We start from the raw sequence: 16,577 nt of genomic DNA, 5'->3' as shown, positions 1-16,577 counted from the left end.
GCGGCGCATGCGCGGGAGCGTCAGCGGCCGCTCACGGCATACCCGTGCATGCGCAGTGGAGGGGGTCTCTTCCGCCTCCGCAATAGTGGAGACCATGCGAAAGCGGAAGGAAAAGAGTGCCCCCACGGCACAGGCCCGCCCGCGGATCGGTGGGCCCCGATCACGGGCATGGCCACCGTGGGGGCACCCCCCGGGGCCAGATCGCCCTGCGCCCCCCCCAGGACCCCGGAGCTCCCCCCGCCACCTAGTCCCGCCGTTCGAAAGGTGGTTCAATCCACACCGGCTGGCGTGGATTGACAGTGGCGGGACTTCGGCCCATCGCGGACCGGAGAATCACCGGGGGATTTCCGCCGACCGGCGCGGCGCGATTCCCACCCCCGCCGAATCTCCGGTGGTGGAGAATTCGGGACATGGCGGGGGCGGGATTCACGCCGGCCCCCGGCGATTCTCCGACCCGGTGGGGGGTCGGAGAATCGCGCCCCAGATCTGTGGAGAACAAGCAACAAGAGGTAATGAATTTGAAATGACAGGCGGCATGTGATGCAGTGGTTCACACTGGGACTGCAGTGCTGAGGACCCGGGATCGAATCCCGGCCCTGGGTCACTGGCTGTGTGGGATTTGCACATTCTCCCCGTGTCTGCATGAGTTTCACCCCATAACCCAAAGATGTGCAGGTTAGGTGGATTGGCCATGCTAAATTGCCTCTTAATTGGAAAAAAAACAATTGGGTACTCTTTAAAAAAAAAATTTAATTTGAAATGACCACTAAGGAAGTGAGGAAATGTAGGAGAAATTTATTTTCACCCCAGGTTAGTGGAGTTGAATGCTTTGTCACAAAATGACGAAGGCAGAGACTAGTGTATTTTTTAAAAGAGAAAATTGGATAAATACTTGAAGCAGGGAAGGATACAGGGCTATGGGGATAGAGCATGTTCATGGCATTACCTTGGACTGTTGATCCTAAAAAGGATTAGCACAGACACAATCTGCTGAATTTCCTCCTCCTGTGCTATAAACCTCCACAGTTCTATTGCTGGACCTTAAAATTCCAACCTAGCAAGGAAAACATGAATTTCCTCTCTATGTTTTCCTGTTTTCTTCCCTAGTCTCCCCTTATCTCAACTTGAACATGGGAGAACTACCCTTCTTCAATAGTGTTGCTGAATCTCTATGCACACCATAACAGGCAATGGGACCTCAAAAAGACAACACCTCAGAAACTGATTCCCCTTCAGTATCAACATGGATTTTGTGTTCAGGTACTGCATGTAGGGCTTGAAATCACAAAGTTGAGGCATACAGCAGACTGCTGTAAATCATGGCAGCAAAAAGAAAAGCAAATGCCTTTCTGCTCAATGTGCTCTAGTTGATGGCTATGAAAAAATTATTACAGATTCTATAACTTCTGGCTGAATTTACCCACAACATTCATTTTCATAATAGCAAGGCTAAATAATGAACTGCAAACACGGCAACATCGATCAAGGGCTTAGGCTTCACACAGTGGAACGGTTTAATAGAATTGGATGCAAATTTAATTTTGCGCTTGAACCAATTATGGATTTCTCTGCAGTTCACTTCCAACGTTGCGGCAAATGATAACCAATGTGCCACTAGTGTGAATTTCTGGGCTAAACGACTTTTAAAATTAGAAAAAGCATGTTGATGCCATCTTTGGTCATTTTGTAAATCGGAGCCTCACAGTGCCACTAACCAAAGGACCAACTCACCTATTGACTTGCCATCATAGAAGGTTCTGGAAAACAAAACCACTGTCACCTCATGGCTGCAATTCTTATCCTGAAATTTAAAGAGGGAAAAGTGTAGCATATATCTGCATAGCAAGGAATACTTTTTAATATTTTCATTTAGCCTGCTACATCATTAAGCATACTCAGTGAGGAGCTGCCCAATATAGTAATGTTACTGAATTTAAGAAACAGAAGCAGGTGTAGACCATTCAGCCCCTAGAGCATGCTGCTCCATTCAATATGATCATGGCTGAGATTCCATGTTTTATTTTAAATTTAGAGCACCCAATTATTATTTTTTCAATTGAGGGGCAATTTAGCATGGCCAATCAACCTAACCTGCACATCTTTTAGGGTTGTGGGGGTGAAACCCACGCAAAGACGGGGAGAATGTGCAAACTCCACACGGACAGTGACCCAGGGCCGAGATTCGAACCCGGGTCCTCAGCGCAGTAGTCCCAGGGCTAACCACTGCGCCACCGTACTGCCCTCTCAATTCCATGTTAATAGCCGTATCCCATTATTTCCTTAGTACCCAAAAATATAAGCCACAGAGTCATAACAACCGCAGCCGAACCAGCCTCTCTTTATTTTGTCTTGAACCTATTCAATTGCACAACCGTAGCTCGCTGCATAAAGAATTTCAAAGATTAACAACCTTTCAAATGGCTGACTCCTTATTTTGAGATTGTGCCTCTTAATTCGCGACTCTCCAGGCAGGTAAACATCCTAACATCCTAACAACCTATAACAATTTTATAGGTTTCAATGTGATCATCTCTCATTCTGCTAAATACCTGGGAATATTAGCTCAGTTTCCCCAATGTCTCCTCACTGGACAAACCCTTCGACCCAACAGTCAGTCGAGTGAACTTTCACAGCACTTGCGCCAAGGCCAGTATATCATTCCTTAGGTAAGGAATCCAAAACTACCAAGGTAAAGTCACCATACACCCAGATGACCATAGGCTGCTTTCCCCTTTGAGGGGGAGAGCTGACTGATGGTGATTTAACTTGAGGATCACCACACCTCAGGCGAGGGGCAAGGTTGAGAAGGTGGGGCCTTCATTAGTAACCTCAGCCAGTACTTCAACCAGGAATTGAACCCACGCTGTAGGCCTTGCTCTGCATCACGAACCAGCCGTCTAGCCAACTGAGCTAAACCGGCCCCACAGTACACGAGGTGTGGTCTCACCAAGCTCAATACAATTGCGGCAAGGCAATTCTTGTACTCTAATCCCTTTATAATAAAAGCTGACATATCATTTGTTTTACTAATTGCTTGCTGCACTTGCATGGTAACCTTCTTATACAATGAAATCCTGGTCCCTTTGAATGTAAACATTTCCCAGTTCCGCAGCATTTTTTAAAAAATTGCTTTTCTATTTTTCCTTCCAGCGTGGATATCTTCACACTTGCCCACATTGTATTCCAACTAGCATGTTCTTGCCCACTCATCCAACCTGTCGCTATCCCTCTGCAGTCTATTGCATCCTCCTACACCTTCCTCTCCCCAGCCCTGACTTTGTATCGTTAGGAAGCTTGGATACATTACGTTTGATCTCCTTATCTGAGTTATTCATGCATATTTGAGGCCAAGCACTGATCCTTGTAGAAACCTGCTACTTACAGCCTTGGAAAATGACCCGTTTATCCCTATGTCCATTTTGTTGCCAGTACACCAACCCATGCCAATATATAATCCCAATATCATGAGCCCTAATTTTGCGTAACAATCGCTCGAGTGGCATCTTATCAAATCTCTTTCAAAAATCCAAATACACCATATCCACTGCTATCCCCCTTATACTCACCACTGGTTACAACCTCAAAAAGCCCTTCAACAGATTTTGTCAAATACACCTTCCCTTTCATAACTGTATGTTTACTCTGCCTAATCATATTATGATTTTCTAAGCACATTTTCCCCGTGTCTGCGTGGGTCTCACCCCCACAACCCAAAGGTGTGCAGGGTGGGTGAATTGGCCACACCAAATTGCCTCTTAATTGGGAAACAAAAATAATTGGGCCCTCTAAATTTAAAAAAAAAAAAGATTTTCTAAGCACACTGTTACCTTGTCCCTAAAAATAGATCCCAGCATTTTCCCGATTACCCACATCTGGTCAATAGATTTCTGTTTTCTCGCTCCCTCCTTTCAGGACGTGTTTTCTCTCTCCCTCTTTCCCAGAATCTAAGGAATTGTCTTAAGTTCCGAGGCAACGCATCCATTGTCTCTGTAGCTGTCTCTTTTAAAACCCGAGAGGGCAAACAATTGAGTCCAGGGGAATTGTCGCCTTTAAATCCCAATAATTTCTCCAGTACTGTTCTTTTACTGACAACACCCCCAAGTTTCTAATTTCCACTGGACCTTTCCCTACTCATTAAAATAAACTTTTGAATTTTGATTACATTAACCGTTTCTCTCTCCAAAGATGCTGCTTGAACTGAACTGAAAATTTCCAGCATTTTCTATTTCCAGCATTTTTTATTTCCAATTTCCAGCACCTGCAGCATTTTGATTTTGTTTCAGAATCCATCAACTCGATAGAATAAAGGTTACTGTGGTGGGTTGCAGAAACTGTCAGGAATTTGAAGTTATGGTTTACGTGCAGTTGAGGTACCAGGTTTCAGCAAGGCCTCTGTGGAAGAACAAACAGTGACTGAGCACATCCCAGTGACCAATAGGTAAGAGAGGGAATTGCAAGCTGGGATTTGGGAGCGAAGAATGCAAATCCCCACAACCCTGAGCACATCCCAGTGACCAATAAGGCAACAAAGGACTGGCTGCCCATTTTATACACCCACCAACTGTACGTCGCATATTGGCAACTACGGTGAGGGCATAACCAGGCTCTGCTGCAAGAAATCCTGCTGATTCACACTATCAGGGTGATAGGAGGCAGGGACCAGGGGCTGGCAACATTGTGGGGCTAGAACCCATCAACAATTCCGAACTTCGAAAGAGAAAAAAAGGATGAACATTCAGGTATGAAATGGTTCATTAACATATAGTGCCAATTCGCTGTCTGTTCTCTAATACATGTGTATTGCAGAAAAACATGGGCATTTTGTATATGTACTACATGCAAAACTAATTCCATCTTCCACTTTCAGCTCTATTCCTTAATATTTTTTTACCTTCCATTTGGCAAATAGGTCAGCAAGGAAACCATTTACAGCCTTCTCAAAGTACAAATCACCTAATTGAGAAAGAAACACAGAGGGTGGTCAGAGAACAGTAAAACAGGAGGAGAAATATCTGCAATCTGCTCACTGTCTTTCCTCATTCACTGGTAGAGATAGTAAAACAAGTTGAACACAGTAAATAAGCGGAGTAGACCATTCAGGCCCTAGAGCCTTTCCCATTCAATCAGATCATGCCGAACTTCAACCTCAACGCCACCTTCCCCACACGTTCTTCTTTGATGCCTTTAATACCTAGAAATCTATCGATTTCCATCTTGAATATACTCAATGACTGAGCCGCCACACCCCTCTGGGGTAGAGAATTCCAAATATTCGACAACCTGTGTGTGAAGAAATTCCTCCTCAGCTCAGGCCAACCTCTTGTTCGGCGCCTAAACTTAGGCTTAGACCCCTGAATCTCTCCTGAGAGGGCAACCCCATCTGGTAAACCTCTGCTGAACTCACTCTATGGCCCAATACCTTTACTGTTAATACGTCAGTCCAACCCACAGCCCAACCAGGTTCTGTATAATGATGAGCTTGGGAACATTTCAAAGAGGAGGAGAAAGATATCATTCTGGTTTTAAACTACAGGACCATAATGTCAGAGGTCACTCATGTAAAACAGTGGTGAGGAGGAAGTTCTTCTCTCAGATAGTGATTCTGTGGAATTCTTTATGACAGATGGTTTAGAGGCTATGTCGTTTGATATGTTCAAGGCGGAGATACAGATTTTTAATCAGTAAGGGAATCAAGGGTTATGGAGATAAAGCGGGAAAGTGGAGTTAAGGATTCAACGTGGGCAGCACAGTAGCACAGTGGTTAGCACCGTTGCTTCACAGCCCCAGGGTCCCAGGTTCGATTCCCGGCTTGGGTCACTGTCTGTATAGAGTCTGCACGTTCTTCCCATGTCTGCGTGGGTTTCCTCCGGGTGCTCCGGTTTCCTCCCACAAGTCCCGAAAGACGTGCTTGTTCGGTGAATTGGACATTCTGAATTCTCCCTCTGTGTACCTGAACAGGCTCCGGGGCGTGACGACTAGGGGCTTTTCATGGTAACTTAATTGCAGTGTTAATGTAAGCCTACTTGTGACAAAAAGGATTCTATCAGATCAGCCATGATCTCATTGAATGGCAGAACAGACTCGATGAGCCGAACAGCCTACTTCTGTTCCCACATCTTCAATCTCATGATACTCAAATGCAAAGTATTATCCTGTAATTATTTGGCTACATAAGATTTTTAAAATAATTCAACGGAATTCAGGAAACAGAGTTCGGTGTTTTAAATATCTGAATATTTATTGAAAGAGGAAGGGGTGGAAGCCCATTTCTTCTCACAATGCACATACTGCAGAACAAGCAACAGTTTTCCAAGCAAATAATCTAGTTCAGTTTCAGATTCAGCCAAAGCACACAGGAAGCAGTAATACCTGTCAGAGAACCGATATTACCTCAGTATTTGAAAGCAACTGAGCTTTTCAGGAATGAGAAGCCAGAATCAGAATACAGACTGAACCAATCGATTTTGATTTGAGTTGTTCATTTGCCAGGTTGACTCCTCTAGTTCTCCCAGCAAAGCTCACCAGCGCGATGGTGCGTGTGCGCGCGTGAAAAATTAACACACTCCAACCATGTAAACTGCAAAGATCTCTGTCTGTCATATTCATGAACATTAAAATCCTTGGTTCACGGACTTCTTTGAAATAGAATTCCAGCCACGGCAAGTACTGCCATAGAACGTGACTTCTGTTTTCAATTATGCTAAAATTTGTTCCCGTTCTTTAAACACCGTCTTACCATAGATGTCAAAGTCCCACATCTCACAGCTCATCTGGATGAAAATATAGACCATGGCAGAGGCAGATCGGAATACCACCTTCAAAAGGACACCAATAATGTTAGTCACAATGTAAGCATTTTCTTGCACTCATAATCTTCTAATTATCACTGTGCGCAAAGTCAGAGACTCAAAACACTCCTTTCCCATCATTATATAATCTCAACTGGGAAATCTCCTGCCGTGATCTCCAATTCTTACACCTGTAAATTTGGTAATAGCCTCAATCCAGCTCCTTTAGTCCTGCCTTCCTGTCCTTGAATGTCTCCCTTTGGATTATGTTGGGATTTGCATTCTTCGCTCCCAAATCCCAGCTTGCAATTCCCTCAAACCATATCACACTGAGGAACAACTCTTGATGATGCTCCCAAACACGGAACCAGAAATGGCCATGATGTGGAGATGCCGGCGTTGGACTGGGGTGAGCACAGTAAGAAGTCTTACAACAACAGGTTAAAGTCCAACAGGTTTGTTTTGAATCACTAACTTTAGGAGCACTGCTTCTTCCTCAGGTGAATGAAGAGGTGGGCTCCAGAAACATGTATATAGACAAATTCAAAGATGCAAGCCGACTTCTCACAGAAAAGGCCAGACTTTGGCATAGGTCAATTATAGTTCCAATCAGCCTGCAAGGTCAAATGCTGCAAACGTTCCACAAACAGTGAGTGACACACAGGATTAGGATTTTAAACACAGTTTTCGCAGAGGCACAGTGGCTGACTGCAACACATGATGTGAGAATGAAGCACAAGAGGCACATGGCTCTAGGTTTAATTTCAGACTCTGCTTAGGGAGTGGACCTCAGCTGGAGCATAGCTGGGGCCCAACTGATTCATTCATGATATTTTTCATAGAATGGTTACAGCACAGAGGAGATCACTCAGCCCATCATGTCGGAATCAGCTCTCTGCAAAAGCAATTAACCTAGTGCAACACCCCCCCGTGCCACACACCCCATGTTATCCCATTCACACATCTTAGACATAGACATAAAATCCCAACAGTGCAGAGAGAAGCCATTTGGCCCATTGAGTCTGCACTGACCCTCTGAAAGAGCACCCTACCCAGGCTCTCTTCCCTGCCCTATCCCGTAACCCAACCTAACCTGCTTAACCCTTCAAACATTTTCTCTAAATAATTATCCAATTTTTTATTAAAGGACTTGATTGAATCTGTCTCCAATAATCTCAGTAAGTGCATTCCCGATCCTAATTAGTCACTGTGTCAAAAAAGATCTTCCTCATGTCACCATTGCTTCTTTTGGTGATCACCTCAAATTAGTGCCTGCTTAGGTGTGGCACAGTGGCGCAGTGGTTAGCACTGCTGCCTCACAGCGCCGAGGACTCGGGTTCAATCCCGGCCCCGGGTCACTGTCCTTATGGAGTTTGGACATTCGTCCAATGTCTGCGTGGGTCTAACCCCACAACCCAAAGATATGCAGGTTAGATGGATTGGCCATGCTAAATTGTCCCTTAAGTGGAAAAATATTTCCATCAGCAGAACGATTTGCTTCCGATTTACCTTGCCCAGTCCCTTCATGATTTTGAATCTCTCTTTCAAATCTCACCTTAATCTTCTCCAAGGAGAACAAGCCCAGCTTCTCAAATCCATCCACATAACTGAAGTTCCTCACCCATAGAATCCAGACAGTATTGAAGGAGGCCGTTCGATCCATTGAGTCGGCACCCTACCTAGTCCCACTCCCTGCCCTACCTCTGTAACCCCATCTAACCTGCAAATATTTGGACACAAAGGGGCAACTTAGCATGGCGGATCCACCTAACCTGCACATCTTTGGACTGTGGGAGGAAACCAGACCACCTGGCGGAATTCCACTCGGCACGGGGAGAATGTGCGAACTCCACACAGACAGTCACCCAAGGTTGGAATCGAAACCGGGTCCCTGGGGCTGAGAGACAGCAGTGCTAGCCACCACTGGAACTATTCCTGCAAATTCTGCCTGCACATCCTTCCTAAAGTGTGGCGCCCAGAACTGAACACAATACCCCTGTTGAAATTAAATCAATGTTTTATACATGTTCCTAACTTCCTTGCTTTTGTACTCTTTGCCTTGATTGATAAAGCCCAGGATGCTAGAAATTTTATTCACCACTCTCTCAACCTGCTCTGACTCCAACTATTCGTGCAAATGTATCGCCGATTCCTCTATTCCTGCACCCCCTTCAGAATTGTGCCCTTTACTTTATATTGTTTCTCCTTGTTCTTCCTACCAAAATGAAGCACTTCACATTCCTCTGCATTAAACTTAATTTGCCACTTGTCTACCATTCCATCAGCATGTCTATGTCATTTGATGTTTAGCACTCTGCTCTTTACAAATATTTCCAGGTTTCTTGATACCCTCAAATTTTGAACTCTAGGTCATTAATATACAATCAAGATCCCGGGGGAGGCACCATAAACTTTCCGCTGATCCGAGAAACCGTCACCACTAATCTGTTTCCTGCCACCCAACCAATTCATATCCATGTTGTTTTATTCCATGAGCACTAACTTTGCTGACAAGCCTGTTGTGTGCCACTGTATCAAAAGCCTTTGGAAGTCCATGTACACCACATCAACAGCATTCCCTCATCACACTTCTCGGTTACCTCATCAAAGAACCCCAGGAAATTAGTTAAACACAATTTAACAAATCTGTGCTGACTTTCCTTAATGAAGCCACATTTGTCCACGTGACTCTTAGGAAGGAAACCTGAAGTCCATAGCCAGTCTGGCCCAGATATGACCCCAATCCCATATCACCGTGGTTGACTTGTAACTGCCACCTATGTCGCTGAGTAAGCCACTCAGTTGCATTGAACCTCGAAGCACTAAGAAGGCATAGTACCATCATTTTCTCAGGGCAACTACAGATGGACAATTATTTCTAGTCTTGCCAGTGATGCCCCGGTCCCAAGATTGAATTTTAAAATTTGAGCGACAATGGGGGCTTCTACAAATGAGTACAGCGCATATGGGCAGGGGAATGTAACACAGTCACGAAGAAATTCTTACCCTGCTATCTTCACTGATGTATCCACAAGTAACCTTTTCACCTTTGACCCAGAGTTCACTCGCTTGTGCCCTAAAAGCATTAAACAAACATCACTAACATCGTAATCAGTATAACTGAAACTCAAGAAGCACTGCAGCAAAATAGAAAGAAAAAGTAGATATTCTCGGCCAGGATTCAATGAAAGGCAGGGGGCAAACATTTCTCAAATATAACTCTGCAAAATCAATATTTTTCTTTCTCGAGAGCACAATCCAACATTACCCTTTCCCATAATATTCTGGTCATGGAACAATACAGCAGCAGGACTCAAGGGAGGCCATTCAGTCCTAATATATCTGTGCTAGCTCTTTATTGGAGCAGCACTTTTCCGCTCATTTCCTATAGCCCTGTGTCTTTCATTCCCTTAAAGTACTGAACTAATTCTCTTCCCATAGATTCATAGAATCCCTACAGTGCAGGAGGCCATTCGGCCCATCGACCCTCTGAAAGAGCACCCTACCTAAGCCCATGCCCCCACCCTATTTCCATAACCCAACCTTTGAGACATTAAGAGACAATTTTAGCATGGCAAATCCACCTAACTTGCACATCTATGGACTGTGGAAGGAAACCAGAGCACCCAGAGGAAATCCACGCAGACACGGGGAGAGCATGCAAACTCCACACATACAGTTGTCCAAAGTCGAAATTGAACCCAATCCCAAGAGCTGTGAGGCAGCAGTGCTAACCACTGGTGTCACCGTGCCGCCACTGTGTTAAAATTGAATCTGCTTTCTACCCTTTTAGGCAGTGCAATCCAGATCCAAAGAACGTGATGTCTGAGAAGCACCTACAGATCAGCCATTATTGAATGGCGGAGCAGGTTTGAGGGGCTGAATGGCCTACTCTTGCTGCTTATTCGTATGTTCATAGGTTCTGTTCCCTCACCATTATCTCTGGTGCCACCCGACCTATTCCCCAATCTTTTCTCGCCATACCCCCTCCCCACCCCAACTTCTCAATGCCCCCTCAGTGATATCATCCAAAAACGCATCTGGTTTCACCTAGACTGACGGCACGCAGCCCTACCTCTCCACCACCCCTAAACTATCAGCAAACTTGTCCCAATCGGCCCTGGATGAGCAGAAATTAACTTCAAATGAATACTGGAAATACCAAAGACTTTTTTGTGTCTTCAGTCCCTGCCAAAAGCTCCATTCTCTCGCCACTGACATTTTCACTCTTCCTGGCAACTGTGTGATGAATGTAGGAACTTCAGATATATTGTAATATATGTCTGGTGCAGTAAGGGTTAAAAGCCTGGGTTCGTGTGTATGACTGCTGCAGTAGTGTTCCTTAGAAATCCTGTTTGTAAGATAGCCAGGCTTCTTGTGAGCCAGAGGTACAATTAAAGCACCGTAAAAACTTGGGCTAATGGATTTTTGCTTGGATTAAGAGAGTTCCCTGTGGAGTATTTAATTAGAAACATTGTGTTTCAACCTGGTAAGATGATGTAACTAATTGGAGGATCTGGGGCATCAGGCATTTTGCAGGAAAACAGGCAGTGGAGTTGGCTCCTGGAAGTCAAACCATGAAGACAGTTTCTGAAGACTTCTGCTAGAGATCCTGCATTGTTCTGACAGGATTCACATCTATCTCTTAAAACAGTCTCAAAGATCATCTCTTAAGCAAGTATGCCTGGGTCTGCTAACTGAATTTAAAAGTGGATAGTGATCTGAGATGGTTCTGTTGTTTGAGTGGAAGTAAAGATAGCAGTCAAGGGTTATTGTGTCATTGTATTGATTAGCATTGTTTAAGGGGTAATTGTAAGTTATTTTGTGTGATGTTGAAGATATTTTGATACTGTGTTAGCAATAAAGTTTGTTTTAATGTGCCATATCCCTATTTTGCATGAAATCACTGGAGCGAGGTATCTTTCCACACAGTCTTACAAAATTAAAATAAAATATAGGGGTTTGTATCCAATATCCTAGCCATTGTTGGGGTCTGGTCCAGGATGGTAATAACTGTCAGAGGTTAAATCAGCTTGTTCACAACCTTGGTGTCATCTCTGACCCAAAGATTATCTTCTGACCACATATCTGCATCATCACTTCAATCACCTACTTCCACCTCCTTACTCCATCTCGCTCTGCCCCATCATAGCTGATTTGCTCCCAACTTCCCCATCCAAGCCTTTGAAATCTCCAGACTTGACTATTCCAATGCACTCTGGACCGAATGCCCATTTCTTATCCTCTTGTCAACTTGACGTCACATAGAACTCTGCTGCTTGGGTCTGAATGTGCACCATCCCATTCGTTCATCATCTCTGTGCTCACTGACTTACGCTGGCCCCCAGTTAAACAATACCTCGATTTGAACATATTCATCCTTGTTTTCAAATGTCTCTGCGGCCTCATCCCTCCCTCTGTCTGTAACATACTTCAGCTATATAATTCTCCGAGATATCGGCACTCCTGAGCATCTCTGATTTTAATCTTTCCAGCATTGGTGCTTTCAGCTGCCTTGATTGTAAACTCTGGAATTCCCTCCTGAAACCCCTCTCCCTCTTTATCCCTCTTTCCTCCTTTAAAATTAGTCTTAAAACCTTTGACCAAACATTTGGTCATGTGTCCTAATATCCCCATATGTGATTCTGTTTTATAAAGTGCTCCTGTGAAGCACTTGGGGTGTTTTATTAGGTTAAAGGTGCTATACAAATGCATGTTCTTGTGGGTAAAGAATCTCATCTCCCCTCAGGTTCTTTCACCAGTAACTATAACTCCGGTTACTGACTCTTCAGCTGTCGAAACACAGCTTCCTTATTTAATCTTTCATAATCCATCCTACTTTTTCATGCCTCTGTTAAATCTCGTCATAACCTTCCTTGCTTGAAGGAGAAGCCCAGCTTCTCCAGGCTCTCATCCCGGGTGTTATTTTAGTAAATTTCTTCTGCACCATCGCAAAGGCCTTGATATCCTTCCCAAAAGTGTGGCCAAAAATTGTACACCACATTCTAGCTAAGATCTAACCAGTGATTCATAAAGGTTTGGCAGCAATTTCCTTGCTTGCTCTTCCCAAATCACAATGGCTGCTTACCCGCGTCTGAGACAGTGCCAAACGTATCAGGAGCTGGCTATAAAGTGGCATGAGCGAGCCCCCCCCCCCCCCCCCACCGAGGACGGCCACTTCAACACTTTGTTACTTTACTCCGGCCAACGTCAGGAGCCCAGCAGTATTTATTCCGAGGGCATGGAGAACGCAAAATGGAGGGCAAAACAATACCCCAACCACCGACAATGCCACTACCGACACTGGATCTATTCTCTAGATTGGAAATAAAACAGAACTACAAATCTGACCTTATTCCAGCATATTCCACCTTCTGTGTAACATAAGCACAGGTGTTAACCTGGAAGAGATAGACAAGTCTTACAAAATCAAAGAAACAATCATTCCGCTTTATAAACATGAATCAACCTGATCCCATCCCCTAATTTTGTTACAATTGGTTGGAGATGGACAGGGTGGAGCACTGCTTCCAATACACTCTTCCAGTGTCAACTGCAGCGTGGATTAGCAAGATGCATGAGCATCATTACAAGTGACCTGGAAGTGTGCAAGCAACAGTAGCTACGCCTCAATCCAGAATGGCCCTGTGCTTACAGCCACAGGAATTCACCTAAGGAACATCGTATTGGTTAGACTGGGAGTGGGTGAGGGGATTCCAAAGGTTGGGTTGGGGTGGGAGCACAAAAGGTAGGTGCCACCTTCAGCAAGTGCTCCTGATGGGCAAATGGGGTGCTACCACCAGTATCCCTCTTCTTTCCCACCTTTTACCCAGAGATGGGAAAGTAGCAGGCTGGCCACTTTCCTTCTGCCTCCCCTCCCCCACCCACCATTTTATGGCGGTGGAGGCTCTTAATAAGCCTAAAATGGGCAATTTAAGGGCCTCAATCATCCCAAGGGCAGATTCCCCTCCTCCTGGAATTTGAGAGTTCAGCTCAGCGGTAGGCACGAAGGTGGTGGACTGGCCACTCACTTTTATTTTACATGATGCCCTTCCCACACACACCCATCACCTTCAAATACATCACCAAGGGGCTGTAGAATTCACCCCACAGATACTGTCTAGAACAAGTAGGCAGAACTGTAACATTAGAGCTCGTCGGTGGAGGGGGTGGTGCAAGAATAATTTCTTCACACAGACAAGAATGGGAATCTGCTGAGATTTGCAGGAGGGGAAGGGGCATAAATTGCAAAATTCAAAATGGAGATTGATAAGACTTTTGCTGTAAAATTCTCTGAAGGGTTAAAGGCAGCTACCTTGGAGTCAAGATACAGATCAGCTGAGATCCAACTGAAATGGGGAACAGATTTAATGGACTGAATGGACTCCTTCTGTTCCTATGGTGCTTGGAACTGGTGGACCGAGGTTTGAGGGATGATATGATTATCGCACCAAAATAGTAATTCTGGAGCGGTCTGAGGCAACAATGAAGTGTAATGAAAGATCTACAACCTACCAGGTTTTTCTTTAATCGCCACATGTCACTGCGCCCAATGTATTGGTCCTTGAAGGTAAGCTCCACCAAATCGAGGGCAACATCCTGTTGTATATTCAGAAAGCACAGGGAAATATTTATACCTGTTGCACATTTGCAAATAAACACCTAGTTTCCGAAAACTGATAATGACAAATGGAATTTGTCTAAATCCAGTGAAACCTTGTCATAAAGATTAATTCTAGGTTAACTATATTGGTGGGATACACAGTTAAAAGTTGCTTAATTAAGTACTTTGAGCCTGTTGTGACCTCCTGGGTTAGAGAGCATCAATTCCAGCCCCACTTGACCCAGAGTCAGAACAGCCCTTGGCTGCCCACTAACTAGTCACTAGGTCTGTAAATTTAAGCAATTAATTTTAACAATAACTATAATTAAAAATGCAGCAAATACTGGGGTGGCACGGTGGCGCAGTAGTTAGCACTGCTGCCTCACACCACCAAGGATCCGGGTTCGATCCCAGCCCCAGGTTACTGTCCCTGCTGAGTTTACACATTCTCCCAGTGACTGCGTGGGTCTCACTCCCACAACCCAAAGATGTGCAGGGTAGGTGAATTAGCCACCAATTAAATTGCCTCTTCATTGGAAAAAAGGATTGGGTACTCTAAAAAATTTTTTTTCAATGCAGTAAATACAACAGGTTAATTATCTAATTCCTAACACCCCCCCTCTTAAACTCTCCCCCACCCTCTGCCCACACGACAAACAAACACAGAGGGAATAAAATAAAAAAGATAAGAGTCTTAGTTTCAGATGGTTTTCTTCTAGCACGCCTTCCTTCAACCTAGGCTCTGAGTTCGAAGATTTTGCTTTCAGTCTGTAATGATTTTCACTGGAGATTCATTCAGGTCTCTGCAGTTTCAGAAATACAGCGGCTATGCAGCTTTGATGGAGCAGAGCAGCTCCTTTCCTCGGAGTGTCCAGAACCCCACTGTGTTTTCCTTAGTTCTCTGAAAACCCTCCCACTTGGATAGAATCCAATCACCGCCTGTTACCGGGCAGAATACAGCCTTTTGGCCAATACATTGGCCACCAGCCAACCAATCGAACCGAGTCCCAACGATCTGCCGGGTGCCAAAATGTCTGAGTTCTGCTGTCTGAAGGCTAGCACAGTGTATTCTTTTGTAAATTTTGAGTTTCTCCACTTCCTCTGCTTGAATTATGTCTAGTAAGTATCCACGGATCAAAAATATAACGGCAAAAATAAAGAAATGGGAAGTAAGAGAATTAACAGGAAGGGCCCTTACAGCACAAATAGGTGATAGTTGGAACACTGTGTGTGTGAGGAACTGTAAGTCACCAAACTCTCTTAACAAAGATATGTTGTTGTGTCTTGGTTTCTGCTTCACCAACCAGCTTAGATCCTCTAACACAAACACTCACAAATGACAGACACTCCCACATGATTTACATTATACAAGTTACCAGAGGAATTCTGAAAGACAAACACCGGCAAATTATGGGCAATGGATTGCCTTCAACTTAACATGTCCTATTTTTTTTTTTAAACTTAAAATACGGGGTGTGGCATTGGTGGGTGGGCCAGTATTTATTGCCCATCTCTAATCACCCTCCATTGCAGAGGACATTTGAGAGTCACATGTCGGCCAGACCAGGCAAGCACAGTAAGAAATCTTACAACACCAGGTTAAAGTCCAACAGGTTTGTTTCAAAACACTAGCTTTCGGAGCACTGCTCCTTCCTCAGGTGAATCAGCAGTGCTCTGAAAGCTAGTGATTTGAAACAAACCTGTTGGACTTTAACCTGGTGTTGTAAGGCTTCTTACTATGCTCACCCCAGTCTAACGCCGGCATCTCCACATCTTGGCGACCAGGTAAGGACAGCAGATTTCCTTCCCTAAAGGACATTAGTGAACCAGATGGATTACTATGACAATCAACAATGGTTTCACGGTCATCATTAGACTTTTAATTCCAGATATTTTATTAAAGTCAAATTTCATCATCTGTAGAAGCATCATATTGGACGTTAAAACATTAACTCGGTTTCTCTCTTCACAAATGATGTCAGACCTGCTGAGTTTTCCAGCATTTTCTGATTTTTTTTTTTTAAAGAGGAGAAGGTGAAGATTGATTCAAAGAACTGCAAGAAAAGCTGGCTGTTTAGTTAAAAATCTGATGTCATCAAAAGTAGGGAGAATTTCTGCACAGTTTTTCTTAATCTCCCACTACTACTTTGGCAGAAAGCCTGGAGAAAGAGCTTAAGCAAGTCGGA

General features: G+C 44.3%; 1 protein-coding gene across 7 annotated transcripts in view; it reads right to left on the bottom strand.

The window, feature by feature from the left end:
* Positions 1-16,577, bottom strand: part of depdc5 (DEP domain containing 5, GATOR1 subcomplex subunit) — a 265,638-nt gene that overhangs the window by 235,969 nt on the left and 13,092 nt on the right. For all 7 annotated transcript variants that reach the window (XR_011940662.1, XM_072498598.1, XM_072498564.1 and 4 more), the window contains exons 5-10: positions 14,304-14,387; positions 13,140-13,189; positions 9,795-9,864; positions 6,737-6,815; positions 4,892-4,953; positions 1,732-1,801 (exon numbers count right to left, since the gene is read on the bottom strand). Coding sequence is in view for 6 of the 7 variants with exons in the window: in XM_072498598.1 (XP_072354699.1) it covers positions 1,732-1,801; positions 4,892-4,953; positions 6,737-6,815; positions 9,795-9,864; positions 13,140-13,189; positions 14,304-14,387 (415 nt within the window). In the remaining variant the exon portion in view is untranslated. The remainder of the gene's footprint in view (positions 1-1,731; positions 1,802-4,891; positions 4,954-6,736; positions 6,816-9,794; positions 9,865-13,139; positions 13,190-14,303; positions 14,388-16,577) is intronic.

The sequence above is a fragment of the Scyliorhinus torazame genome, chromosome 1 (assembly GCF_047496885.1).
Source record: "Scyliorhinus torazame isolate Kashiwa2021f chromosome 1, sScyTor2.1, whole genome shotgun sequence".
Lineage (NCBI taxonomy): Eukaryota > Metazoa > Chordata > Chondrichthyes > Carcharhiniformes > Scyliorhinidae > Scyliorhinus > Scyliorhinus torazame.
This window is presented reverse-complemented; position numbering and strand designations above follow the sequence as displayed.